Source organism: Mustela nigripes, chromosome 13 (assembly GCF_022355385.1).
Source record: "Mustela nigripes isolate SB6536 chromosome 13, MUSNIG.SB6536, whole genome shotgun sequence".
In the NCBI taxonomy this organism is placed as follows: Eukaryota; Metazoa; Chordata; class Mammalia; order Carnivora; family Mustelidae; genus Mustela; species Mustela nigripes.
In genome coordinates, this window is record NC_081569.1 from 130,247,415 (window position 1) to 130,272,823 (window position 25,409).

Genomic DNA, 25,409 nt, shown 5'->3' on the forward strand with positions numbered 1-25,409 from the left:
TATGATGGTGACATAACCTTATTTCACCTTACCCTTTAATTTTATCATTCTGAATGAGCCTCTTCAATTTTTGCCCAACAGATTTATCTTTTTTTTTTTTTAAAGATTTTATTCATTTATTTGACAGACAGAGATCACAAGTAGACGGAGAGGCAGGCAGAGAGAGAGAGAGAGAGGAGGAAGCAGGCTCCCCGCTGGGAGGGCAAAATTTGGGCCAGATCTTACTGGACTTTGGAGTTTATATTGAGAACTTTTCATTCTTTTGTCTACTCATGTATTCATTTATTGACTGTCATACTGTGCTAGGGTGCAGATTCACTGACTTGGCTTGCAGGAGTTCACAATCTGTTAGATAGCTGTTGCAGACAGCTATCTAAACATAATATGGTGACATAAATGTTGTAATAGAAACATATTTTGGGTATAAGAGTCATATAAATTGGGGACTGGTGAAGTTTGCACCAAGTAGTGAAGGGTAACAGTCGAGTACCACTATATATTTAATATTGGCTATCTCAACCATGACACTGTTGACATTTTGGACTAGATAATTCTAGTCCAAATGAACGAACATAATATCTAGTTGTAGGTTTGTCCTACACACTGTAGGATATTTGGCGGTGTTCCTGACCTCTGTCTGCTAGATGTCGGTAGCACCCCTCACACAAGTTGTGGCAACCAAATGTTGCCAAATGTCCCGCATATGAAATTGTGCCCATTGAGAATCGGTGATCTATTTTCGGTGCTCATTCTGTGGTATAGATGGATAATGGGACTAAACATTAATGTAGATTCCTAAGTTAGTAGCATAACTTCATTTAAGAACTCTGATTCTCAGTCTAGTAGTCAACCTTATATCTTGATTTGGTTTGTGCAGAAAGATTTTTTATGTAACTTGATTATTTAATAATATATATTTTGAGTTCAAATGTGTAGGTTTCCTTTTTACATTTAGGATCTCAGTACAGGTGTCATCCTTTTAGAAGCAACCTCGTTCTTCCTTTCCTTCCAAGAGCTCGGGAAGAGAGGACTGTGATGAGACAGAAGACCAGAGGTAGGGGCAATAACAGAGGTTGCTGGGACACCTAGTGTGTCCTTTACCACCTAATTCAAAAAATTTTTTTTAAAAAGCAGGGTTGTATTATTAAGCTTGATCAGTGCCAGCTGTGCCTTACTGGAACCAGGAATTCCCCATGGTCCTATTTCACAGCAGAACTAAGTAATTCAGTGCATGCATTTAGATCAGAAATTACTTTTCCAGACTTGAAGTCAATACTGGGTGATTATGAACCGTCTATGGTGTCTTGTGATTGAGAAATTATCTCTTACTTTCAAAGATTGGAGTTTTGCTCCATATTGTTGTAGTTTTATGTAAGCAAAGTTTTTATTTTCAAAAAAAGCTACAGACATTATATTTGTTCCTTGTTTCTAAAAATAGGTAAGGTGTGTTTTTATCTAAAGATGGTGAGACTACTAATTTGAACCAGTTTCTTCTCAACTTGTATTCTGAAATATCTCCTGAACATAGTTTGGAGAAAAAGCTATAATGCCAGAAGACGCAGTCATCATCTCTAGTTTAAAAAGTAACAGATCAAAACAATTTAGAGATCCAGCAAACACTGAACATTTGTAGAATATTGGAACAATATGTCTGCTTTTTGGTCTTGAGGCTGCACCACACCAAATATGAGACACCATTCACTTTCTTTTTCTGAGGCTCTTGATGCCAACTATACCTGTTCTCTTTTGCCTTAGATATGGTGGTGGATGATCCTGTAGGTAGAGAATCACTTCAGTCTTTGTTCTCAGAATGGGAAAATCCAGTATTTGCCCGTTATCCAGAGGTGGGTCTACTCTTTGCTTGTTATTTTAAAATTTGGATTTCATTTAAGTTGTCTATGGGCATGAATGACTACACTAATTTTTAATTACAAATGGATAGTGGGCATGTTTCCAAATAATTTATTTGGAAATACTATTTAATTATTTAACGCTATTTAATTATTTAATGTAGAGAGGAGGAATCAAAATTCATAGCATTTTGGGAGCTCATACATTTTGGATTAAACATGTGTAGAGTGTGATCAGTTTGTGAATAGTAAATGTGTTTGCCACTTTTAGAAAACCTGACTTGCAGCTTTGGCAAAGTATTTGGTGAGGGGGTGATAATTAAAAAAACCACAAAATACATTAAATCATTATATAAAGTAGCTAGACTTCTACTGGCAGGATACTTCATCATGGGATGTGAGTTTATGTTCTCCCTCAGTAGGTTATCACAGAACGTACTCATGTGTTGTAATGAAGGTATAAAATAAATAAACATTTGATTACTGATTTTTCAGTTAAGTTGTGTTTAAGGACTTGATCATGGTACATAAACAGATTGTTATTCTGAAACAGCATTGGTTTTTGTTAGTAATTTTGTTTATAACCCAGAATTTATTATTTAAGACTAATAATCTACAGAGCCTTTTGAATTTCTGAAGTCAACACACCTCTAATAGGTTCTATGAAAATGAATGTTTTAAAGCACTTCGAGACCTTTAGTAAAACAGCTCTGCAGATATAAAGAATTAAAATTTAAATGATGTTTATGCTGGGTCCTTCTAGGTTGCTGTTGATGTAAGCAGTGGCCAGGCCAAAAGCTTGGTGGTTAAAATACACAATGTCTTATATCCTTATCGTTTCACCAAAGAAATGATTCATTCAATGCAGGTAAGAAGTTGACTTTGGAATCTCATAAAAATATATGTAGGAGGGGCGCCTGGGTGGCTCAGTGGTTTGGGCTGCTGCCTTCGGCTCGGGTCATGATCTCAGGGTCCTGGGATCGAGCCCCGCATCGGGCTCTCTGCTCCGCAGGAAGCCTGCTTCCCTCTCTCTCTCTCTCTCTGCCTGCCTCTCTGCCTACTTGTGATCTCTGTCAAATAAATAAATAAAATCTTAAAAAAAAAAATATATATATATATATATATATATATACATATATATATATATGTAGGACCCAACCTGGACAAACTCTTGTGAAATTGAATATATTTGATGATCTAGACCACCCTGGTCAAGGCACATGTATGTTTTAAAATCTTACTGGAGGGGCGCCTGGGTGGCTCTTCGGCTCAGGTCATGATCTCAGGGTCCTGGGATCGAGCCCCGCGTTGGGCTCTCTGCTCAGCAGGGAGCCTGCTTCCTCCTCTCTCTCTCTGCCTGCCTCTCTGCGTACTTGTGATCTCTGTCAAATAAATAAATAAAATCTTTAAAAAAATCTTACTGGAACTTATGTAAGAAGAAAAAAAATTTCTTTTTATCAGAAGAAAAAGCAAAAGTACTAATTTTAATTTTTAATTACAAAGAGAAAATGTCTTCAGTAGTGTGAACAAGCTTGGAGGAATGAATTATAGATTGAGGTTCACAGTTTCTTTTTTTTTTTTTTTTTTTTTTTTTGTAAGATTTTTTTTATTTATTTGACAGAGAGAAATCACAAGTAGATGGAGAGGCAGGCAGAGAGAGAGAGAGAGAGGGAAGCAGGCTCTCTGCTGAGCAGAGAGCCCGATGCGGGACTCGATCCCAGGACTCTGAGATCATGACCTGAGCCGAAGGCAGCGGCTTAACCCACTGAGCCACCCAGGCGCCCCGAGGTTCACAGTTTCAAGGATTATATATATTGACTTTATATTTTGACAATAATTAATAAATCAAGTAAATACTGTAGAGGCATTGTCCTTAAATGTATTAACAGTGCCCCTTTGTAAACGACCTTCTATTGTGTGAGGCCACAAAGGACATGGCTTAGGAGACTCCAGATTCAGGATCTCTGTTAACAAAAGGAACCCCTTGTTTCATCTGCTTTGCTAGTTTGCCCTCTCCCTACACCACTCAGGCTGTCTTTGTCTACTTATTTTAAGTATGGAAACAAATTAGGAGGTTAGACAGATACAGGCGAACTCCTAACCTGTCATTGACCTGGTGCCAGAGCAAAGCAGGCTCTTTTTTTTATTTTTTATTTTTAAGATTTTATTTATTTATTTGACAGAGAGAGCCACATAGAGAGAAGGAACACAAGCAGAGGGAGCGTGAGAGGGAGAAACAGGCTTCCCGCTGAGGAGGGAGCCGGATGTAGGCTTCAGTTCCAGGGCCCTGGGATCAAGACCTGAGCCAAAGGCAGTCATGAAGGCAGCCACTTAATGACTGAGCCACCCAGGTGGCTGCAAAGCAAGCTCTTGATCCAGAATTAGGGGAGTGAAGCGGGGAAGTACAGGGAGAACCTTTTCTGTACCTGGACAAAGAGGAGCCACCACGGGTTAAAGCCCCTTGTGGCTTTTAACTTAGAGTTGTAAGGGACTAGCTCCTCCAAAATGATTTTCCTTGCTTTTGCATAAATTTTCAAAATTTATTTTAGCCCCATTTGTTAGCAGTCTCTGATCATATTAATAATTCTCTGGTCCTATTTCCTATTAATAAGAGTCATTCTATTGGGAACATTTCAGGTCTACTCTAAAGTTTTGTTAGCATGTCCCTTTTAGAATTCTTAGCCTGTAGTCTCCTTCCTTTATGTGTTCTGATCATTTTACTTGCCCATTTTTTAATCTTTCCTAATGACTCCTTCAGATTCATCAGGACCTTACCATAGTTTTAGGTAGGAATGTTACAGTGCAAATGACTCTTAATTAAGTACACTTTTTTCTCTTTATATGTAGATAAAACTTTGTTAATTTGTATTTAGTGTTGTGCCTCTTATTTTAATGTGTGGCAGGTTCTCCAGCAAGTGGATAACAAGTTTATTGCCTGTTTAATGAGCACCAAGACTGAAGAGAATGGCGAAGCAGGTAAGATTGGAGTTCAGGGGGCAACTGGGTGGCTCAGTCAGTTGACTGCTGTCTTTGGCTCTGGTTGTTATCCTGGGGTCCTGGGATTGAGTCCCACATCAGGCTCCCTCCTGAGCAGGGGAGTCTGCTTCTCTCTCTCCCTCTGCCCCTCCTCTAATGCTCTCTCTCTGGCTCACTCTCTCCTCTCTCTCTCTCAAATAAATAAAATCTTTAAAAGAAAAAAAAGATTGGAATTTAGCCTTCATTAATAAGCAGCTGGTCTGGTAGACTCCTTTTAAAGTACTTTTAATTCAGTTGCTGTGATTTGGGCAGATTAAAACCAACTGGGAAAACCAATTTAAATTAATATTATGAAAGAACAGTTTTAAAGTACATTAGTTTTATATGCATATGCAGAGACATACATATATAAGATACATTTTAAGCTATTAAAAATAGTTACCTTGTGGGTGACGATGAGAGTGGGCAAAGGGGAAATTTCATCTTTTACTCTCTAAAGTATTTTATAGTATTTGACTTTTTTATAATGTTTTCATGTATTCCCTTTATAATAATAGAAAGTTTATATAATGGGGGCGCCTGGGTGGCTCAGTGGGTTAAGCTGCTGCCTTCGGCTCAGGTCATGATCTCAGGGTCCTGGGATCGAGTCCCGCATCGGGCTCTCTGCTCAGCAGGGAGCCTGCTTCCTTCTCTCTCTCTCTGCCTGCCTCTCAGTGTACTTGTAATTTCTCTCTGTCAAATAAATAAATAAAATCTTTAAAAAAAAAAAAAGGAAAGTTTATATAATGAACTCTGCTAGGTTTGTTAAGAGTTACATATAATACCTTGGTGACCTGCTTTAATACAACAATAGTAGTTTGTAAACAGATATTGATTGCCTGTTGCATGACAGGGACTATACTAGGCCCTAGAGCTACAATGGTGGGGAAGAATATACATGTAAGAGAAACAGATAAGTAGATAAACATTAAAATTTTAATTCTAGCTAAAGTTATGGAAGAGAGAAACAAGATGCTATTTGTTTTTTAAAAGATTTTATTTATTTGAGAGAGAGCGAGAGAGAGAAAGCATGAAACGGGGGAGGGTCAGAGAGAGAAGCAGACTCCCCATTGCACAGGGAGCCCGAAGTGGGACTCGAACCCAGGACCCTGGGATCATGACCTGAGCTGAAGGCAGACGCCCAACCGACTGAGTCACCTAGGTGCCCCAAGAAACAAGATGCTGTAAAAAAAAAAAAAAAAATGGTACTGAAAGATTTGATTTAGTTAGGAAAGCCTGGGAAGGTTTTCTTGGTAAAATGAGATCTGAAGTATGAGTGTGAGCTAACTAAGTAACCAAGGGAGGGAAGAGTATTCTGGGCTGAGGAATGACAAATGATACATATTTGATTTCCTCTCCTCTAGTGAGAGGAAGCAGGACAAATGCAGCTGGAATGAGAGCATGGAGATGAGGCCAGAGAAGTAGGTCACAGCCAGTTCTTAAGTGTCAGTTACTGTCTTTGTATTTGTCTCAACCCCGATTGGAAACAATGGAAAGCTTTTTGTTTTCTTTTGTTATTGTTTGTTTTTGCAGTGATACATGTCACATTGCATTTGTGCCTTGGAAATACTGCTCTGGTTGCAGTATGGAGAATGGGTTGGGGCTGGGGTAGAGTCCCAGTAATTGCAGAGAGACTGTAGGAGGATACTGCAATATCTAAAGATGATAGTTGGTGAAGACCAGGGTGGACTGGAGAAAAGCGAGTGCATTAGAGAGATAGGTAGGTCAGCAGCGTTCAGTGATGCATTGGGTATGGCAAAGGAATCAAAGATGACTCCTCATTTTCTGACCTCTTCACTGAGTGAATGATGCAGGACCAGGTGACAGAGATCCCAAGGAGAGCCTCAGAAATCTGTCCCATGTAGGACTGAAGGAGGCTAAGGGTGAAGAAGGCTTGTTTTTCATTTTTCTTTTTAAATGAGAAGACTCGAACACATTTATAAGGAATGCTTGATAGTGTATGGCCGAGAGCTCTGAGCACCTGTGGAGGGCTTGGGTCCAGAGAGGCAGACGTGCAGGGGGATGCTTTGAAAATTTGGAAGCAGTTCATTCTCTTTGTATTCCAGAGTATTCTCTTTTATCTTGCTTATGTTGTAGATTTATTTAGTAAATGTCATAATAGATCAAAGGCAAATTAAAAGTGCTGTCAAAATTGTCATAAATGTGAGTGAAAGTCAAATTCTAGTAGTTTCATCATTTTGGGAAAATGAACAGATTTTTTTTCTAAGGTTTTGATTACCTGGAATTCTTTGTTGTTTAAAGATTTTCTTTGTTTATTTATTTATTTATCTGAGAGAGAGAAAGAGACCCAGCATGTAGAGGGATCTCCAACAGACCCCACACGTGCTGAGCTCAGAGCTGATGCAGGGCTCAATCCCACAACCCTGAGCTCATGGCATGAGCTAAAATCATGGGTCAGACGTTGAACCGAGTGAGCTACCCAGGTGCCCCTCTTTGTTGTTGAATACCAAAATCTCTATACTCATCTGAGATGAGTATAGCCACAAAATCTGAGATGTTCAGAGAAGCAAAAGGGACCTATTTAAATTTCTCTTGCCATTCTGTATTATCATTGGGTTTATAGTTGACCTTTGAACAATGCAGAGGAGCCCTAAACCCCCACACAATCAAAATTAATGTATAACTTCTGACACCCCCCAAAACTTAACTACTATTAGCCTACTGTTAACCAAAGCCTTATTGATAATTTAAACAATGCATATTTTGTATGTTATGTAGATGATATGTTGTATTCTTACAATAAAATAAGCTATAGAAATTGTTACTAACAAAATCATAAAGAAAATACATTTACAGTACTGTATTTATAAAAAAAAATCGGCATGTAGATGCCCCAAGCAGTTCAAACCCATGTTGTTCAATGGTCGATTTTAGTTAGATACCGCCAAAGAGAAATCTTAAATAAATACATTTTTTAAAATCAAAATGTCAGTGTTTTTACTGTCACTCATGAATACTAAAAGAAATTTATTCTTGTAATTGATTATTTTAATATTTGCATGTTTTTTAAATTGACAAATATATTGTTTTAAATTATAGTGAAATTAATCCCATATACTCATAAATTGGCATTTTGTATAGCATACTTCCACCTGTGATAAAATACAGTTGCTATGATACCCCAAAGAATAAGGGTTCATTCATTTGTTCTGTAAATATTTATTGAGTATCCTTGAGGTGCCTTGTACTATTGTACATGCTGGGAGTATAACAGATAGAATTCCTTCCCCTTATGAAACTGCTATTCTGTTGTGTTAGAATATCAAAAATACAGCTTCTGACATGATTAAATTACTTCATATCTTCTGCTTCATTCAAGGAATGGAGAAAATGTTGTCAACAGTATATAGACTATAAATCATTCTGCTACCATCAGGTACAGAATTGATTTCCTAGGGCCCCTGACTCTTGGTAATTCATACCAACTCATTTTAAGTTTGAGGTTACTCCCTCACAATTTTTTTTATTTATTCCATTGTTTTGCCCAATACAGGATGTTCCCTCTTCATCACAACCAGCTGCAACTCCTCCTATCCTCAAAGGAATTTAAAATTCATGTTCCTGTGGTTGAACATGCCGTCAGAAAAATTACTTCCTTTTTCCCCTTAAGTCTTAAGCTCTCATGCCATGAATTTGATGGTGTCATAGTAACATTCAATTCTTTAGTAGAAATGGGAAAAACAGGAATTATCTATTTTGATCAAATTCAAAAGGAGAACTTTTATTTCAATATGACCAATAGCAATAAACCTCAACCCTTTGGCCCAAAGTGATAAAATTACAAGACAAAAAGATGTATTAATGTAATTGAGAGTCAGTCTTGTCAGTGAGAAAGGGATTTCCCTGTAGGTTTGGCTTTTTGGGTAGGAACATTCTGCCTTCTCTTTTGCACTTGAGAGTCAAAAGCCTTGCTACTCAAATCATGGTCTGTAAATAGCATCACTTGGGAATTTGTTAGAACTGCAGAATCTCAGGGTGCCTGGGTGGCTCAGCCACTTAAGTGTCTCCCTTTGGCTCAGGTTGTGATCTTGGGCTCCTGGGATGGAGTCGGCATCTGATTTCCTCCTCAGCAGGGATTTGGCTCCTCCTTCTCTCTCTCTCTCCCCCAGCTCATGCTCTCTCTGTCTCCAATAAATAAATAAAATCTTTCAAAGAAAAAAGAATTGTATGATCTTGCATCCTATCTCTAATCTGCTGAATGAGATTCTGCAGGATCCGCAGGTTATTTGTGTGCTCATCAGAGTTTGAGAAGCCTGAGTCTGAAGCAAGGCAAACTAGGACTAGGGCCAGATCCAACCACTACCCGCTTTTGTGCACCCAGGGAGCTAAGAATGGTTTTTACATTTTTGAGTGGTTGAAAAAAGCAAAAGAATAATATTTCTTGACACATTAAAATGATATGAAATTAATATTTCAGAATGAAGTTTTATTGGAACACAGCTACAGTGTTACTGTATTGTCTATGGCTGCTTTGGTTCAAAAGAAATAGTTGAGTAGTTGTGACAGAAACCATATGTCCTAAAAAGCCACAGAAAAAATTTGCTGACCTCTGATCTAAAGTGTACCAGATCTGGCGGCCACCTTTTTTAATATGTAAATGGTTTGTGAGAAAAGTTGAAATTGGCCAGAAGAAGGATGTTTTTTAAAAAAAAATTCTAATTACACTTATATTTAAAAGACATAATTATTATATAATGTAAATGAACAAATTGAATTTATATGTTTGGCTATAATGTTTCTTAAAATGAACAACATCTGTCGTTTATTAAAAGTGTACTCTATGGGGAAAAAAAAAGTGTACTAGAATTACATTCTTCATGGGCTCCAGAGTAGCTTGTAAATCAAAGTCAGCTGATTATGATAATGTGTGTGAAGTCCTTCATTGTATCAATTTGAATTAATAAAGCAAGATCAGTATTTAAACATTAGGAATATAGGATTTTAACCTTGTTTTATAAATGAAATACCATGAACTAAAGACTTTCTCATCGGGAATAAATTAGTTATAGTTTTCCCCATAATTTCAATTTTTTAAGAAATGAAGGGTGTAATTGTTACTACTACATATGTATGTTTCCCTGGTGCTTATGTTGTTAAATAGTTTGAATTAATTTTTTTTTCCCTGCACACAACATGATTATTTTAACGTAGATCTGAGAATTTGAAACTCTGGTAATCCTTGCTAATCTTCTAGGTGGAAACCTGCTGGTTCTAGTGGATCAACATGCTGCCCACGAGCGTGTCCGTTTAGAGCAGCTGATTACGGGTAAGGATCTGTTTGGGAATAGAAGAGATTTGACACTCCCGTGCAGAGCTTGTATACTGAAAGAGTTTTTCTAACTGTGGCTGTTTTGAGGAAAGATGAATTCTATGTTTAAAAATTTAAGCTGAGGGGTGCCTGGGTGGCTCAGTGGGTTAAAGCCTCTGCCTTCGGCTCGGGTCATGATCCCGGGGTCCTGGGATTGAGCCCCGCATCGGGCTTTCTGCTTGGCAGGGAGCCTGCTTCTTCCTCTCTCTCTCTGCCTGCCTCTCTGCCTACTTGTGATCTCTGCCTGTCAAATAAATTTAAAAAAAAAATAAATTTAAGGTGAAGTCTTCTGGTTTGGCTTCTTTTATAACTGAAAGAACATAGTGATTCACTCTGGTGATTTGAAGTTGGTGGTCTTAAATGGTCAAAGATATATTTGCCATACATTTATCATTGACCCTAATGGTTGGGTCCCTAAGAATTAGGCTACTTTATTGTGGCCATCATAAAAATACACTGTGTGCCCATATGATCTTGGTATATGTATCTTAACACTTCATCTGTCAGAGACTATCACCAGCTCATAAGAACCAGTATATTGTTTTTATTATAAAATTTGTTTTGAATAGGTGGTATAATCAAGTAAGTTCAAGTCTGAAAGGTATAAAAGGTAATATAATAAGGTCTCTTTTCTCCCCTTGTTCCTCATCCCACTAGTTTCTCTCCCCAGAGACAAGCAATATCACTAACTTGTTATATGTTTTTTTCCAAAGTCAGTATGTGCTTTTTAATCTTTGCTACCCTATTTTCTCATCATGAGGTCGTATGTTCTCCAAATGGTAAAATCCCAGGAAAATCTTTACTCCTGTGGTCAAGTAATGAAAACTAATGTCAAAGAGTTAGGGGAGGACCTAAGGAGATAGTTCATGGAATGGAATGGCAGTGATATTACTTCCATGTTCACTTTTCCTTATGAGATGAAGACTTAATTGTCATAAAGATATGGTAAAATTAGTGTTAGGAAAACTTGCCATAGGCTCGGGACTATTTGAGAACAGGACTGATGACTGTTTTCAGAGACTGGAAAACCCTTCTGAAGGAGTGGGGAAATCTTGAGCCTTACCAATGTTATTTTCTCAGTAATCAATAGTATTACCGCCATCCCCTGTTATTAAAACCACATTTATTGACTATCTACAGAAACACTGCCTTGTTCATTTCAATGTAAGACTTAAGTCTTATATTTCTTATTTTGGAAAACACTGACGAAATGAATACATGGACTAGATATTTACTAGTTTGACTTTAATAATGGAAATTCAAAACCTAAAACTGAACATGGAACACATTGCTAAGTACAATAATAATTAACATGGCTGTACCTCACCATGCCTTATTTTTATCTAATTCTGGAAGACTTCACTTCCTCCTCGTCACCGATTCATCTTTTTTCCAATAGATTCCTATGAGAAGCAAAAGCCACAGGACTCTGGTCGGAAAAAATTACTGTCTTCCATTGTAAGTCCTCCACTAGAGATAAAAGTGACAGAGGAACAAAGGAGACTCTTACGGTTAGTACCATCATGAGAATGTGATAGATACTTAACAGTATAACCTCTCACAGTAATTCTGTGAGGTATAACTGTTCCTTTTTTCAGGTGAGACACCTGAGACCAAAGTGAGTTTACATGACTTCTTCAAGGTTATAACAACTCTTGAGTGGTGGATCAGTCTTTCAGATGCAGGTCTTCTGACTCCAAATGCTCCTCTTTCCACTATATCACAGCTGTTGAGTATAGGATAGAGTTTCCTTGATAATTTTTTCCAGCAGTTGGCTTAGAATGCTCTTACCATTTCTTGGAAAAGTCCGTGTTTATGCTGTGTTGTTTCTGAAAGCAAAGTTACTGCAGTAATTGCTTCCATTCTGCTTTGCCTTGGTGCATTCTAGATTCTTAGTTTTCATTACCATAATCATACTGGGAAGAAAGTAAAACACTGAGCCATGAGGAAGGGGTAAATCATATGGTGAGTCACAAGATAGGACGCTGTCCCACTTCTGAGCAGCAGAGATTATTGGAAATTAAAAAAGAATTGTCTCTGAATATATGTTTGGTTTGGGAATATGCAATTGCCAATAAATCTTCTTCCCTGGGGCATAATTTATAATAGAAACAGATCCATTTATTTACATGCTGTTAATCAGGACTTCTCAGTTCCTAGGGCTGTTAATTACCTCCCTGCTTTAATGCTGATTCAAAACATTCTCAGCCCTTTTTATTTGTGCCGAACTCCTTGAACTGCCAGCAATGAGGAGAAGTTAGCAATTCGCCAGTGAAGAATAAAAACTTAGGAACAAGACTTAGAAACAAACTTGATTCTCTCAATGGAAAAGAGATAAAAAGATGAAAGTTACTATAATTCAAAAAGGAAAGTTGATGATAAAATCCTAAACAAATGACCATAAGTATGAGAAAAACAGTACAACTCTTAAAACTTGTGGCTGCTTTTGAGAAACTCTCCAGTGTTTGGAACTCATAGTAAAATGTGAATGAAGTAATACTTTTGTAATTGAGGTTATCTCTTTAGGTGTTATCACAAAAATCTGGAAGATCTGGGCCTTGAAATTACATTTCCAGACACCAGTGATTCTCTGGTCCTTGTAGGAAAAGTACCACTCTGTTTTGTAGAAAGAGAAGCCAATGAACTTCGAAGAGGAAGAGCTCCTGTGACCAAGAGTATCGTGAAGGTAAGACAGAGCTTCACATGTTGAGGATATTGCTGAGTGAAGGTAACCTCCTGTTTTCTTTAGAAATTCTCTATATTCATCGTTTATTTAATAAGCATCTGTTTATTTAATAGCACCTGCTATGTGCCAGGTGCTAGAGATTCAGAGATGAATTACCTCAAGTTGAAGAAAGAAGAACATTTAAGTAATTACAAATACAATGAAATTTGGCCAGTAGAGCTATGTTCAAAAGTGCTGTGGAAATGCAGAATGATTACTGTGCCCAGGGGGATGGAAGTCAAGGAAACTATCACAGAAAAGCTATTTTTTTTTTTCCTTAGGAAAAATCTTGTAGAACCTTAGAGGAGAAGGGCAGTCTAGACAGAACAACTGATATGAGAAACACAGAGCAGATCCTGTGTTTAGAGAACTACCGGTATATATGGCTTAAATGAAGATATATATGTAGTGATGGACTAGATGAGGCTAGAAAGGCCATCAAGACCAAGTCATAAAGGGATTTTGCATAGTCTGTTAAGTTTGTATTTCATCCTCCACATACTTTTTTTTTTTTTTTTAAGATTTTCATTTATTTATTTGACAGACAAGTAGGCAGAGAGGCAGGCAGAGACAGAGAGAGGAGGAAGCAAGCTCCCTGCTGAGCAGAGAGCCCGATGTGGGGCTCAATCCCAGGATCCTGGGATCATGACCTGAGCTAAAGGCAGAGGCCTTAACCCACTGATCCACCCAGGTGCCCCCACATATGTGTTTTGATAAAGGTCTGGAAAACTGCTGCTGGGATGTGGCATTGGAGGTGTTGAAGAGAGAACCATACTTCTTACTTTATTTATGTGTTTCACTTAAAAAAAAATATATATATATATAGTCTCCACGCCCAGTGTAGAGCCCACTGTGGGTTTTGAATTCTTGACCCTGAGATCCAAGACTTGAGCTGAGATCAAGAGTCAGATGCTTAACCACCTGAGCCACAGAGGCACCCCACACTACTTTTTACAACAATTTATTTTGCCTTTGTTGTCTTTTCTTTACTCCTTTCTGGTTTTCTATTAGAGTTTTCTCTATTTCTTCTTTTTTTCCTCTGCTAGTTTAGAAATTACATATTCTATTGTATTCCTTTAGATTAGCCTTGAATTTCAGCCTTAACAAACTATCAGGCAATTTGTTTCTCTGTTCTCCTTAAACTGTACAAAAACCTTACAATCCTTTCTCTTCCATCATTCCCCTCCCGTCTTCCATGCTGTTCCTCAGTATTTTAACTCTATCTTGTTTTTAATCTCCTTAGCAGTCATTAATTTTATAGTCAATGTTTATTTTATTTTTTAAGTTTAAATTTAATTAACATTTAGTGTATTATTAGTTTCAGAGGTAGAGTTCAGTGATTCATCAGTCTTATATAATACCCAGTTCTCATTACATCATGTCCCCTCCTTAATACCCATCACCCAGTAACCCCATCCACCAAACCCCTGTTCCCTCCAACAACCCTCAGTTTATTTCTTTTGTTTAAGAGTCTCTTATGGTTTGTCTTCCTCTTGGATTTCATCTTGTTTTATTTTTCCCTTCCTTCCCCTATGCTTCTCTGTTTTGTTTCTTAGATTACACACATGAGGGAAATAATTGTCTTTCTCTGTTGACTTATTTTTCTTAGCATAATACTATCCTTTAGGTCCATCTACATCATTGGCAGTGGCAAGATTTCATTCTTTTGATGGTCGAGTAATATTCCATTTTATATATATACCACATCTTCTTTATCCATTCATCTATTAATAGACATCTGGGCACTTTACATACTTTGGCTGTTGTGGACTTCGCAGCTATAAACATTGGGGTGCAGGTGCCTCTTCAGATCACTACATTTGTATCTTGTGGTAAATATCTAGTAGTGCAAAAGCTGAGTCGTAAGGTAGCTCTATTTTTAACTTTTTGAGGAACCTCCATACTGTTTTCCAGAGTGGCTGCACCAGCTTGCATTCCCACCAGCAATGTAAGAGGGTTTCCCTTTCCTCTACGTACCCGCCAACATCTTTTGTTTCCTGAGTTACTTCTAGCCATTCTGACTGGTGTGAGATGATATCTTATCATGGTTTTGATTTGTATTTCCCTGATGTCAAATTATTTTGAGCATTTTTTCATGTGTCTTTTGACCATTTGTATGTCTTCTTTGGGGAAATGTCTGTTCCAGTACCCTGATTGAATATTTGTTCTTTGGGTGTTGAGTTTGATAAGTTCCTTATAGATTTTGGATACTAGCCCTTTATCTGATAAGACATTTGCGAATATCTTCTCCCATTCTGTCAGTTGTCTTTTGCTTTTGTCTGTTTCCTTTGTTGTGCAAAAGCTTTTTATCTTGATGAAGTCCCAATAGTTCATTTTTGCCTTTGTTTCCCTTGCCTTTGGAGACGTGTCTGGCAAGAAGTTGCTGTGACTGAGGCCGAAGAGGTTGCTGCCTGTGTTCTCCTCAAGGATTTTGATGGATTCCTGTCTCACATTGAGGTCTTTCATTCATTTTGAGTCTATTTTTGTGTGTGGTGTAAGGAAATGGTCCAGTTTCATTTTTCTGCATGCGGTTAGCCAGTATTTACTTAGATAACCAAAACATTTACCACAGTCTTTGTTCACTGTTACTCCTTGAATCCGACTGTTCATTCCATGTTCAGCTTTCTTTTTACCAAAATCTTTTAAAGTTCTTTTATTAAGAGTCTATAAATGATAAACTGTCTTTGAAAATGTCTTTATTTTGCCTTCACGCTTGCATGATTGTCTAGCTAAAAACAAAATTCCATATTGTTATCCCTCAGTGTTTTGAGAACTTTCCATTACTTTGACATTCTGTATGCCAATGGAGTCCATTGTCTACCTAGTTATCAGTACTTTGTAGGTAATGTGATTTTATCTCTGGTGGCTTCTAAGATTTTCTCTTTGCCTTTGGTGTTCCGCCATTTCACTATGATATGCCTTGTTTCCATTTCCTTCTTGAGATTCATCATATTTTCCCTGTGGAAAATATGCAGTTATTATCACTTCAAGCACTGCTTCTTCCGTCATTCTCTCTTATCTCCTAGAAATCCTGTCAGATGCCTACTGGACCTTACCTGTTTAACGTATCAGTCATATTTCCTATTGTCTTACCTCTTTATGATACATTCTGGGCAATTCCCTCATTTATCATCTAGTGAACTAAATTCTCTCTTCATTTACTGTTTAATCAGATGTTTAACTGATCCACTGAGTTTATTTCAGTGACTGTATTATTTTACTTTCAGAATTATGATTAGGTTCCTTCTCAAATCTATCTGTTCTTTTTTCAGTTGTGGTTTTCATTGTGGTTTCTACTTTTTTCATTGTGGTTTCTACTCCTTATTTATCTCTAAGTCTTTCTGTTTGGAGCACAGGCAAATCCACATGAACCCAGTCTACCATTTTTTAAGAGACCTAAATTACCTTAGTCATATTTAAAAATTTTAAAAGAATTAGAAGATTGATTTGGCAGATAAATTGTGTGATAGATTGTACAGGAAAAGTTTGAGGCAGGGAGAGCAGTTGAAAAACTATTGCTCTCATTCAAATAGGAGAGGATGAGGGCCCAAGTCATAGCATTGGGAATGGAGAGGAGGGATATATTTGAAACATAAGTTGGAAGGTAGAATCAAGAGGACCTGAGCAATAGGAATTATAAAAGGGATAAAGGAGAAAAGATAAGATAGGATTCTGAAGGTTCTAGCTTGGATGACTGGAAGGATGGTGGTGCCATTGCCAGAAGAAGGAAGTAGAGGAGGAGGGGTACACCTGCCTGGGGAGCTGGATTATGAGCTAGGTTTAGAAGCATTGAATGTGCCTTCAAGTGGAGGTGTCTAATGGATAGGCAGACATACAGATCTAGTGCTTGGGAAAGAAGCCTGGGCTCTATGTACCTATCTGGGAGTTAACAGTGTATATATTTTGATAATATCAGAAGCTGGAGAAGGGTCTAGCAGAAGTATAAAAAGAGGAGAGCAAAGGGTGGAGTTGATGGAACACCAGCTTTCAAGGGGCATATGTCTTGGCAAAGGTCTGGAAAGGTACTGCTGAAAAGAAGAAACCAGAAAGGATGATTGAAAATATTTGGCCAGATTGAGAGGAAGAAAATCAGGAAAAAGTAATATCGCTAAAGCCAGTGGAAGTTTTAAGCAAGAAGGAAGTGGTCAGCAATAGCCATAAAGCTTGAAAAGTTGGGTTTGCAATCATGAGAACAGTGGTGCCGTGGTGGAGTCTGTTCCTGGGAGTGGAGGTGCCGACGCCAGATTTTTATGGGTCTAGATGGGAAGAGGAGGTGGAACTGAGTAGACTGCTCTTTCAAGATCTTTGGCCGCATGCTGGAGAAGAGAGAGAGGGTGATAGCTAAAGGTTAGGAGTGGTCTGAAGTGTAGGTCAGGACACAGGGTTGAGGAAAGACTTTTGATTGTTTTCAGATGGGAGACGTACGCATGTCTGTAGGCTAAGGATGAGAAGACATTTGAAAGGAAGAGGCAGTTAATAGCACCAGCTTTTGGATTACCATGCGTTTAGCCCTTCCAAAATTGCCCTTTGAGGGACGCCTGGATGGCTCAGTTGGTTAAGCAACTGCCTTCGGCTCAGGTCATGATCCCGGCGTCCTGGGATCGAGTCCCACATCAAGCTCCTTGCTCAGCAGGGAGCCTGCTTCTCCCTCTGCCTCTGCCTGCCTCTCTGTCTGCCTGTGCTCGCTCTCTCCCCCTCTCTCTCTGATAAATAAATAAAATCTTTAAAAAAAAAAAAATTGCCCTTTGATCAGACAACCTTTGCTTTGCTTTCATCAGTCCTCCGTTTCCCAACACAGCCTTGTTCTCCAAGGCTCCTCCTCCTAACTGTCTTAAATCCAAAAGATAGGATCTGTTAGAATCTTTTGTTGTAATTCAATCCCTAAGTATTTAACCAGAAAATTATAATAAAAACTTTTCCCAAAGTGACTTCAAAGACTACTGGTAAGGAGTTTACTTCAAATTGAAATAAAACTTATGGCTTCAGAAAATCTTGACTATGTTAAGTCACACTGATCAGGAAAGATTTTGTTGATTCTGGAAGAAGCTGGAACAGTTTTGGTGTCTTAAAAAGGAGATAGCTACTTGGATCTTAACAGTTGAAAGCTCATGAGTATTTTCTTTCTTTCTTTTCTTTTTTTTTTTTTTTAAAGGTTTTATTTATTTATTTGACAGAGAGAGAGGGATCACAAGTAGGCAGAGAGGAAGGTAGAGAGAGAGGGAGAAGCAGTCTCCCCACTGAGCAGAGAGCCCGATGCCGGGCTCGATCCCAAGACCTTGAGATCATGACCTGAGCCAAAGGCAGAGGCTTTAACCCACTGAGCCACCCAGGCGCCCCCTCATGAGTATTTTCTATCAAGTTCTGTCCTCTAGCCTGATGAATGAGCTTTTTAAAATATTATTTAAATTATCTAGCTTTAATCGAACTACTGAAATGTGAAATGAACAGAGAATATGATCTGTCTCCCCCTTATCAGGCTTAAAAAAATGGTATTTCACAAGTCCCAGATGAACAAGCACAAGAGAAAATGGTGAAGAGTTTAGGTTTGATCACTGTCCACATTGAGCTCTGTTAGTGGGTCAGGTATTGTGAGACATCTTTCTGTGTAGGTTTGTTTGGAGAAGTACATGGCTTTTGAAAAGTACATGGTATCTACCCCCTAGCTCTTGCTAACTGTGCTTATTTACGAGCATGGTGGACTAGAGTGCATATGAGGAGAGAGGGAGCATTTTCTGAGTCTGATTTAAGATCTATCATGTTGTACTCTTAGGAAGGTGATTTATACATCACCAGTTCTAAGAGTGAAAAAATCTTTTGTTTTCTCAAAGAAATTATTAAATACACCTTATCTCAGAAGAGTTTTTTTAATCTCTAGAGGTTAAATAGATCGGTAGCATGAAAAATAGTGTCTGCTTTAAATTTCTTTGAAGTCCTTTTGTAAATATTAACATCTGCAGGGGTAACTATTGAAAAGGCTACCCAAGGGACAGAGGTATGCTAGTGAGGAGAAACTTCTGAACAAATTGCCTCAGAAAATAAGCTTTTTGACCTGAAGGGAATTGTCAAAAAAAAGAAAAAAAAAAAAAAAGCCTTTGGGAACTGAAGTGACTACTTATGTTCACGATATATCTAAGTGCATGTCAGACTCATTGCCCAGTTGTGTTGATGACCACGGTGTATTTATTCCGTTTGTGTGTAATATTACACTTGTTTTGGCTAAGATCATGAATACAAACAGCCTTTTAGTGAGAAGTCTCCCTGATACTTAAGACTCAGTTGAATCATCAAGGCTGCTCTCAGCAGTTACATAACCTCCTGAGTTATGAGCTATCTCTGGAGGAGGTTTCAGTAGCTAAATATATTCTCTAGTCAGTAGGAGTTCTATTAAATTGTCTTGGTATTTTCAGACTCAAAATGCCTCACAACAAAAAAATTACTTGCACCTAAGTGCTATACTGCTGGAACTCTCTCTTGTTTAGGGGGTGTATTTTTAAACTATAAAAGGATTTAAAAAGACAATTAAAACAGAGTAATGCCTGTTTTCCTTTCTGCTTTGTAGGAATTTATTCGAGAACAAGTGGAGGTAAGCCTTTCTCTTATTTTGGGGTTTCACACAGAGACCCTACACACAAAGGCTCTGTTGTCCCATTTCCCTTTCCCATTAATGAAGAATGTGTTTATGCTTTAGCTACTCCAGACCACAGGAGCCATCCAGGGGACTTTGCCACTAACCGTCCAGAAGGTGTTGGCATCCCAAGCCTGCCATGGTAAGACTCAGCACACCAGCTAGTGAGTGCTTCTATATGCTAAGCACTGGCAGGGTATGACCATTAGGAAAGAAGTAGAAGGCACAGTTACTACTCACTTCTTGGAGGGTACAGTTTGGATCAAGAAAGTGTATACACTAAAAGTGAACACTAAAAAATTGCTTTTACAAACCAAAATACCAACACATACATTTGACCATAATTCTGACTGACATATATGAGTAGAGGAGTAACTCGTGGAGGAGATGGATTTTGAGTCAAGCTTTGAATGAGCTGAGGGATGTGGATTCCTAGGATAGAAGGGAAAGTGTACCACAAGAGGTAGAAATGGCCCGTGCACAGACCGAAAGGCAGAAACAGATTAGTTATATGAGGAGCAGCAGAGAATACCAAGGACACCAAGAAATTAGGCTGGTAAGAAAGAGCAGAGGCCTACAAAAAATTTATGACTATTACATAATTGTATAATTATTGTATTGTATAATTATTTGTTTAATGTTTGTCTCTCACCTGTTAGACCCATTAGATCATAAGCCTGTGAGGGCAGAGACCGTCTCATTCACTGCCTGGCAGAGGTCCTGCTACAAAGTATATACTTACAAGTGTTTGTATACTTGTAGAGAATTAATGTATGCATAAAGGCAGGTTCTGGCCACATGAGAGTTTAGACCAGGAAGATGATTACGGAAATAGAAAAAAGCAAATAAAATGGACATTGTAGGGAATAATCAGAGATCTTGGTGATAGATTGTCTAAAAGATGACCTCAGTTTCACAGACTGTAAAAATATTGCCCTTGCCTCTTGAGGAAAACTTAGAAAGTAAAATCCGAACAAGTTAAGGAATGCCTCCTAGAGGGATTAGAAAGGCAGCGATTCCATAGGGAAAAGCTGAGACTTCAGGTTGGTCCTGAAGCCTTAGTTTCATCCACGGTCAGTAAGTGCCAATTTCAGGTAGTCTTAAAGTCACATGAAAAAGTCTAAGAAACCTTTACTTTCCCAGATATTTGGCTCTGGCCCAGGGTCAGGATTGGTTTCCCACTATACACACCATAACCTTCTTGTTTCTGTCTTTCGTTTAGGGGCCATTAAGTTTAATGATGGGCTGAGCCCAGAGGAGAGCTGTCGCCTTATTGAAGGCCTGTCCCGGTGCCAGCTGCCATTCCAGTGTGCTCATGGGAGGCCTTCTATGCTGCCGCTGGCTGACATAGAGCACTTGGAACAGGAAAGACAGGTACAGTGATGACCGATAGGAGAGGGGGGAGCAAAGTTTATCTTCTCTTTCCAGTCTAGCTCCTATTAGCCAAATGTAATCTACCTTAATCCTTTCCAAAATACCAGAATTTTATAAAGTATGCATTGAAAGTTTATTTATATACAATCTCACCATTTCATCTTCTACTTCAAATTCGACACGGAGCCTAGGCTACACTGTCAGATTACACACATGATGCCTTTGTATTGTATAAGCTTCACACATGTTCAGACTAACATAGCCTGAACATCTGTTGTCTCCTGGCTCTCGGTTTGAAAAAATGTAGAAGTTTGCTGTGGGGCTCCAGAATGTTGATAGAAACACAGCAAATCCCCTGCTAGTAAATACAGTCTATAAACAGCCACTTGGTTGATGGTATGTGCTGTAAGTGGGGCCCTTGCTGGAAATGGTAGCCATCTCTGAGGATCTCTAGAGTTATGATTTGGGGATCATTAGGCAAGAAACCAAGCTTAGGAGATTTTCACATTATGATTTGGCCTTGATTACTCAACAACCCGGGAACAATGATGTGGGTAATGCAATAAAGCCCCAGAGTGGTTTAAATTAAAGAACATTTTCTGTTCTCACTATAATCTTAAATGAAACAGAACATGAGAGCATAATAGGAATGTCCACGTTGCTGCTTTCCAAAATCTCTTCTTTTGCTTGCCTCTCTTGTAAGGGCTAGAGAGTCTTCCTTACATGGAGCTTTCCAGTACTTTTGTTTTCTGATACATCCAGTAGACTTTACTCCATTAAACTTATTGTTTCACATGACAGTGAAAAAAGGTTTTGTCCTCATTCCTGAAGAGATGAGAATCTAGTTAGAGTTTGTAGTCCCACTTATCCTAAGGAAATCTCTCCTCTTTCCTGAATCCAGAAATTAGAAATCTAAACAGACTGGAATAACCATGATTAGGAAATTTTTATATGCTCCTTGGCTTTTTGTGATACATATGGGAGTTATTCTGTTTCTTCCCACAGATTAAACCCAATCTCGCTAAACTTCGCAAAATGGCCCAGGCCTGGTACCGCTTTGGAAAAGCAGAAAGATGTGATGATGCAAGGCAAAGCCTGGAGGCATCCATGCCTCCTTGTGAGCCACCGTGAGAACAGAACTACTTATCTATAAGAAACCAAAGGGACGCTAACTCTATGCCCTTGAGCAGAGAGCATGAGCTGCAGGTACCAGCAGAGGCCAGAGTCGGCCCGTGCCCCCAGGCAACATGACGGCCCAGTCTTGAGCAGATGAGCCCTCCAGCTAAAGCTAAAGGCTGTGTCCCTGTAGACCTGGACACAGGAGGTTGCCCTATAATATCTACTTTTTATAACTTATTTAAAGATAAAATTTAATGATTAATTGGTTCATTTGTGGGGTTTTTCTGGGGGAGGGTGGTGGAAGTGGCTTGGTTCTGTTTTGCGATTTTTTCCAGCCTCACAGTTGGCATTGATGTGATTTGCCTGATGTTGAACTCCCCAGGATCCAGTCTGCCTTCCTACAGAGCCCATAGCCACGCTCCATTGGTCCCCCCCCCGCCCCCCACCTCCCAATCTTCTTCACTTCCTGCTGTTGCTGGCTTTACATTCTAAATCTCAGACTTAAAGAGCTTCTCTACACTCAATAAAAACATCCCCTGCAGTCAGTCTTCCATCAGGCCTATAGTTAGATTATTTTAGGGATTAAAAACTATTGGTAGAGAGAAACAAGGACAAGGCTAGAGTAGAGAAAATCTGAAGTCCCGTCCTGGTTTTTTGTCTTATTGCCTCTTTAAAATCTCATTCAGAGTCTGATACTGTCCATATCCCAATTGGTAAAATGGTGAGAGTACTATGAACGTGGTTTTTTTTTGGGGGGTAGTTTAAAAATATCTCTCTTTATGTGAAAGCAATTTCCATATCAAAATGCAGCATTCATTCTTTCAACCTAACCAGGTATGTTCTCTGCATTTTTTCAGGAGACAGTGGTTCTTTTGGTCCCTTTCAAGTCCTATCTCAGTTTTATTACAGTATGCCTATCTAATGACCTCATAATTTCACTTGGGACCAGAACTGATCTTTGCACAAATGCTTGTTATGCCACCCTTAAGCTGTATTTCCTCTACCTTTTTAAAAGGTTTGATTTCTGGTTAATAAGATTCAATAGACTAAAGCTTTATAGAAGGACAAAAAGAAAAGCACAAAACCAGCTGGCAATGTTTATTGCGACTAGGATACTGTACAATGAGAAAGACGTTGCAGTGAGAATTTCCACTTTTGTATTTTGCAGCTTGCTTAAATTGGCCTTTGTATCAGTGGAATGATTTTTCTCTTTTTTAATACAGGAAACAAATTTGTGCTCATGGAAGAAAAGTTTGTTCACCAGTAGCCCTGCAGTGAATCTTACAGGAGCAATGAAGTATTGCATTCATTAGTGTGTGTCTCAGAGAAGGTTCAGGAAAAGCTTTCACTGGTTTTCAAGGGGATCCTTGTAGAATTACGTAATCGGAACCCTGAAGAATAGGCACCACTGTCTAAAAATGGTCTTTATTCTTCTAAATACATATAAACGGTTTCATAGACTGGGAGACATGACCTTAGAAAGGAGGGTGTTTTCAGGGGATTTGCAAGGCTCTCAGGGACTCTGCCTGCAGGCCCAGTGGGGTGCTGTGGCCTCAGGACCTCAGCCTCCACTCTCCAGAGCTATACAGAGGCCAGCTGTCCTGGGAGTTTAAAAACTTTTTTAGGTTAGACCAATGTGTGGTATTAAAATAAGTATTATGATACCCCTTATATTAGGATGATGGTGTACAGTTTCAAAATGTTTTGCTATAATCCCAAACCACATGTTTTTGTTTTTGTTTTTTCAGAATAGCAGAGGATTAGAAAAAGTTATCCATAAATTATGTAACTAGTCTTCCTGGCTAGCCTACTCAAATAATGGAAGAGATAATTACCCTATTTTAATAATTTATAAACTCAGTTGCATACATCAGCATAAAACCAACCTATTAGCCAAAAATATCTAACATTACTTTTGTTGCCTTTTAGGATTTTGTTCTTTCTTTTTCTTTTAATTTTTATTTATTTATTTGACAGAGAGATATACTGAGAGAGGGAACACTAGCAGGGGGAGTGGGAGAGGGAGAAGCAGGCTTCCTGCCAAGCAGGGAGCCTGATGCAGGTCTTAGTCCCAGAACCCTGGGATTGTGACCTGAGCTGAAGGCAGATGCTTAATGACTGAGCCACCCAGGTGCCCCTGTTCTGTTTTTAACTTACCTGCATAGAGCATAGATATATTTAATTTTCTAACACATGATAGTAATCATTATCACCTTCATGGTGCTTTAAGATTTATAAAATAATTTTTGCAGACGTTATTTGAGTTTCTTGGCAACCCATGAGATGAGATGGTGTTATACTTCTCACTTTATGAAAGCTGAAATACATTAAGTGATATGTTTAAGATCACACAGGTAGTAAGTAGTAAAGCTGAGAATGGTAAACAAGTTTTCTGGCTCCACTAACAAGAATAAATGTTACCATTTATTAAGGCCTACTATATACCCAACTTTGTGTACATTATTTCTAGTCTTTACAACAGTTCTGTTAGCAAGCTAGTGTCTCTCTTACAGTGAGACTGCTAAGCCTCAGAGAAGTTTCCTCTTTTAAGAGTCAGAATTCAGACCCAGATCTATGTGGCTTCACATGGCACACTCTTTCCCATTGTTAACCCATGCTGCCCATTTATTTCTAATTTGTGAGGGACTTAACCAGTTTGTCAATTTCAACTTTATTAGAGTCTGGCTGGTGGAGACTTCATTAACTTCAGAGTAAAACTTGACAGATGCCATGTGCAATGAAGTCACCCTCCAGGGTTCCTTTTTTGGGAACATTCATCACAGTTATGTTGAGCAATAAGGGTACATGCCTGCAGAAAGCTTAACTTTAGTCAGAGAGAGGACAAGGAAACTGATGATTGAACACGGTAACTTCCTCAGGCTTAGGGTTCACTGAGTTCCAGCTATGTCACTTTTACTAGGATAAGAGGAGATAATGGTTCTGTCAGAAATTAAGGCTATAGATGGTAGAAAGAGCTAGTATAGGAAAAGCTTATGGCAAAACTTAGAGTGTAGGCTAGAAGGGAGGGGAGGGACTGGAGAGAAGGCTAGGGAAAGATCCAGAACCTAGCTGGGGATCCAGAATTCCATGAGCAGTTGAGAATGGGGATGTTCTAGCAATCACATATCAGAGCAAGGAAAGAAAAGGTCAGGCACAAATGAACAGATAGGATCTGAACCTAACAGTGAAAAAAAAAAAAAAACAAAAACAAGGCAGCTGAAACAGGGGCAGAGCAGGAGGGGGGCCCAAGACCGAGTTCTAGAGATGTGTAGGGGGCTGAGGAAACCATGCGTGGTGAGAACAGATGCAGTCCATCGGTTCCTAGAGAGCACTGACAACCGTGCTGGGCTGAAGCCTCAAGAGGGAGCCCGC

General features: G+C 38.8%; 1 protein-coding gene across 5 annotated transcripts in view; it reads left to right on the top strand.

Annotated features, from left to right (window-relative positions):
* The window catches only part of MLH3 (mutL homolog 3), a 29,794-nt gene extending 7,489 nt beyond the window's left edge, over positions 1–22,305 (top strand). For 4 of the 5 annotated variants that reach the window (XM_059373720.1, XM_059373723.1, XM_059373722.1 and 1 more), the window contains exons 3-13: positions 956–1,054; positions 1,756–1,844; positions 2,614–2,718; positions 4,754–4,826; positions 10,081–10,152; positions 11,594–11,705; positions 12,721–12,880; positions 19,479–19,502; positions 19,608–19,686; positions 20,767–20,918; positions 21,924–22,305. In XM_059373720.1, coding sequence (XP_059229703.1) covers positions 956–1,054; positions 1,756–1,844; positions 2,614–2,718; positions 4,754–4,826; positions 10,081–10,152; positions 11,594–11,705; positions 12,721–12,880; positions 19,479–19,502; positions 19,608–19,686; positions 20,767–20,918; positions 21,924–22,049 — 1,091 coding nt within the window. In that variant the 3' untranslated portion in view covers positions 22,050–22,305. The remainder of the gene's footprint in view (positions 1–955; positions 1,055–1,755; positions 1,845–2,613; positions 2,719–4,753; positions 4,827–10,080; positions 10,153–11,593; positions 11,706–12,720; positions 12,881–19,478; positions 19,503–19,607; positions 19,687–20,766; positions 20,919–21,923) is intronic. The other variant, XM_059373724.1, reaches the window with a different exon arrangement.
* Positions 22,306–25,409: the final 3,104 nt, after the last annotated feature.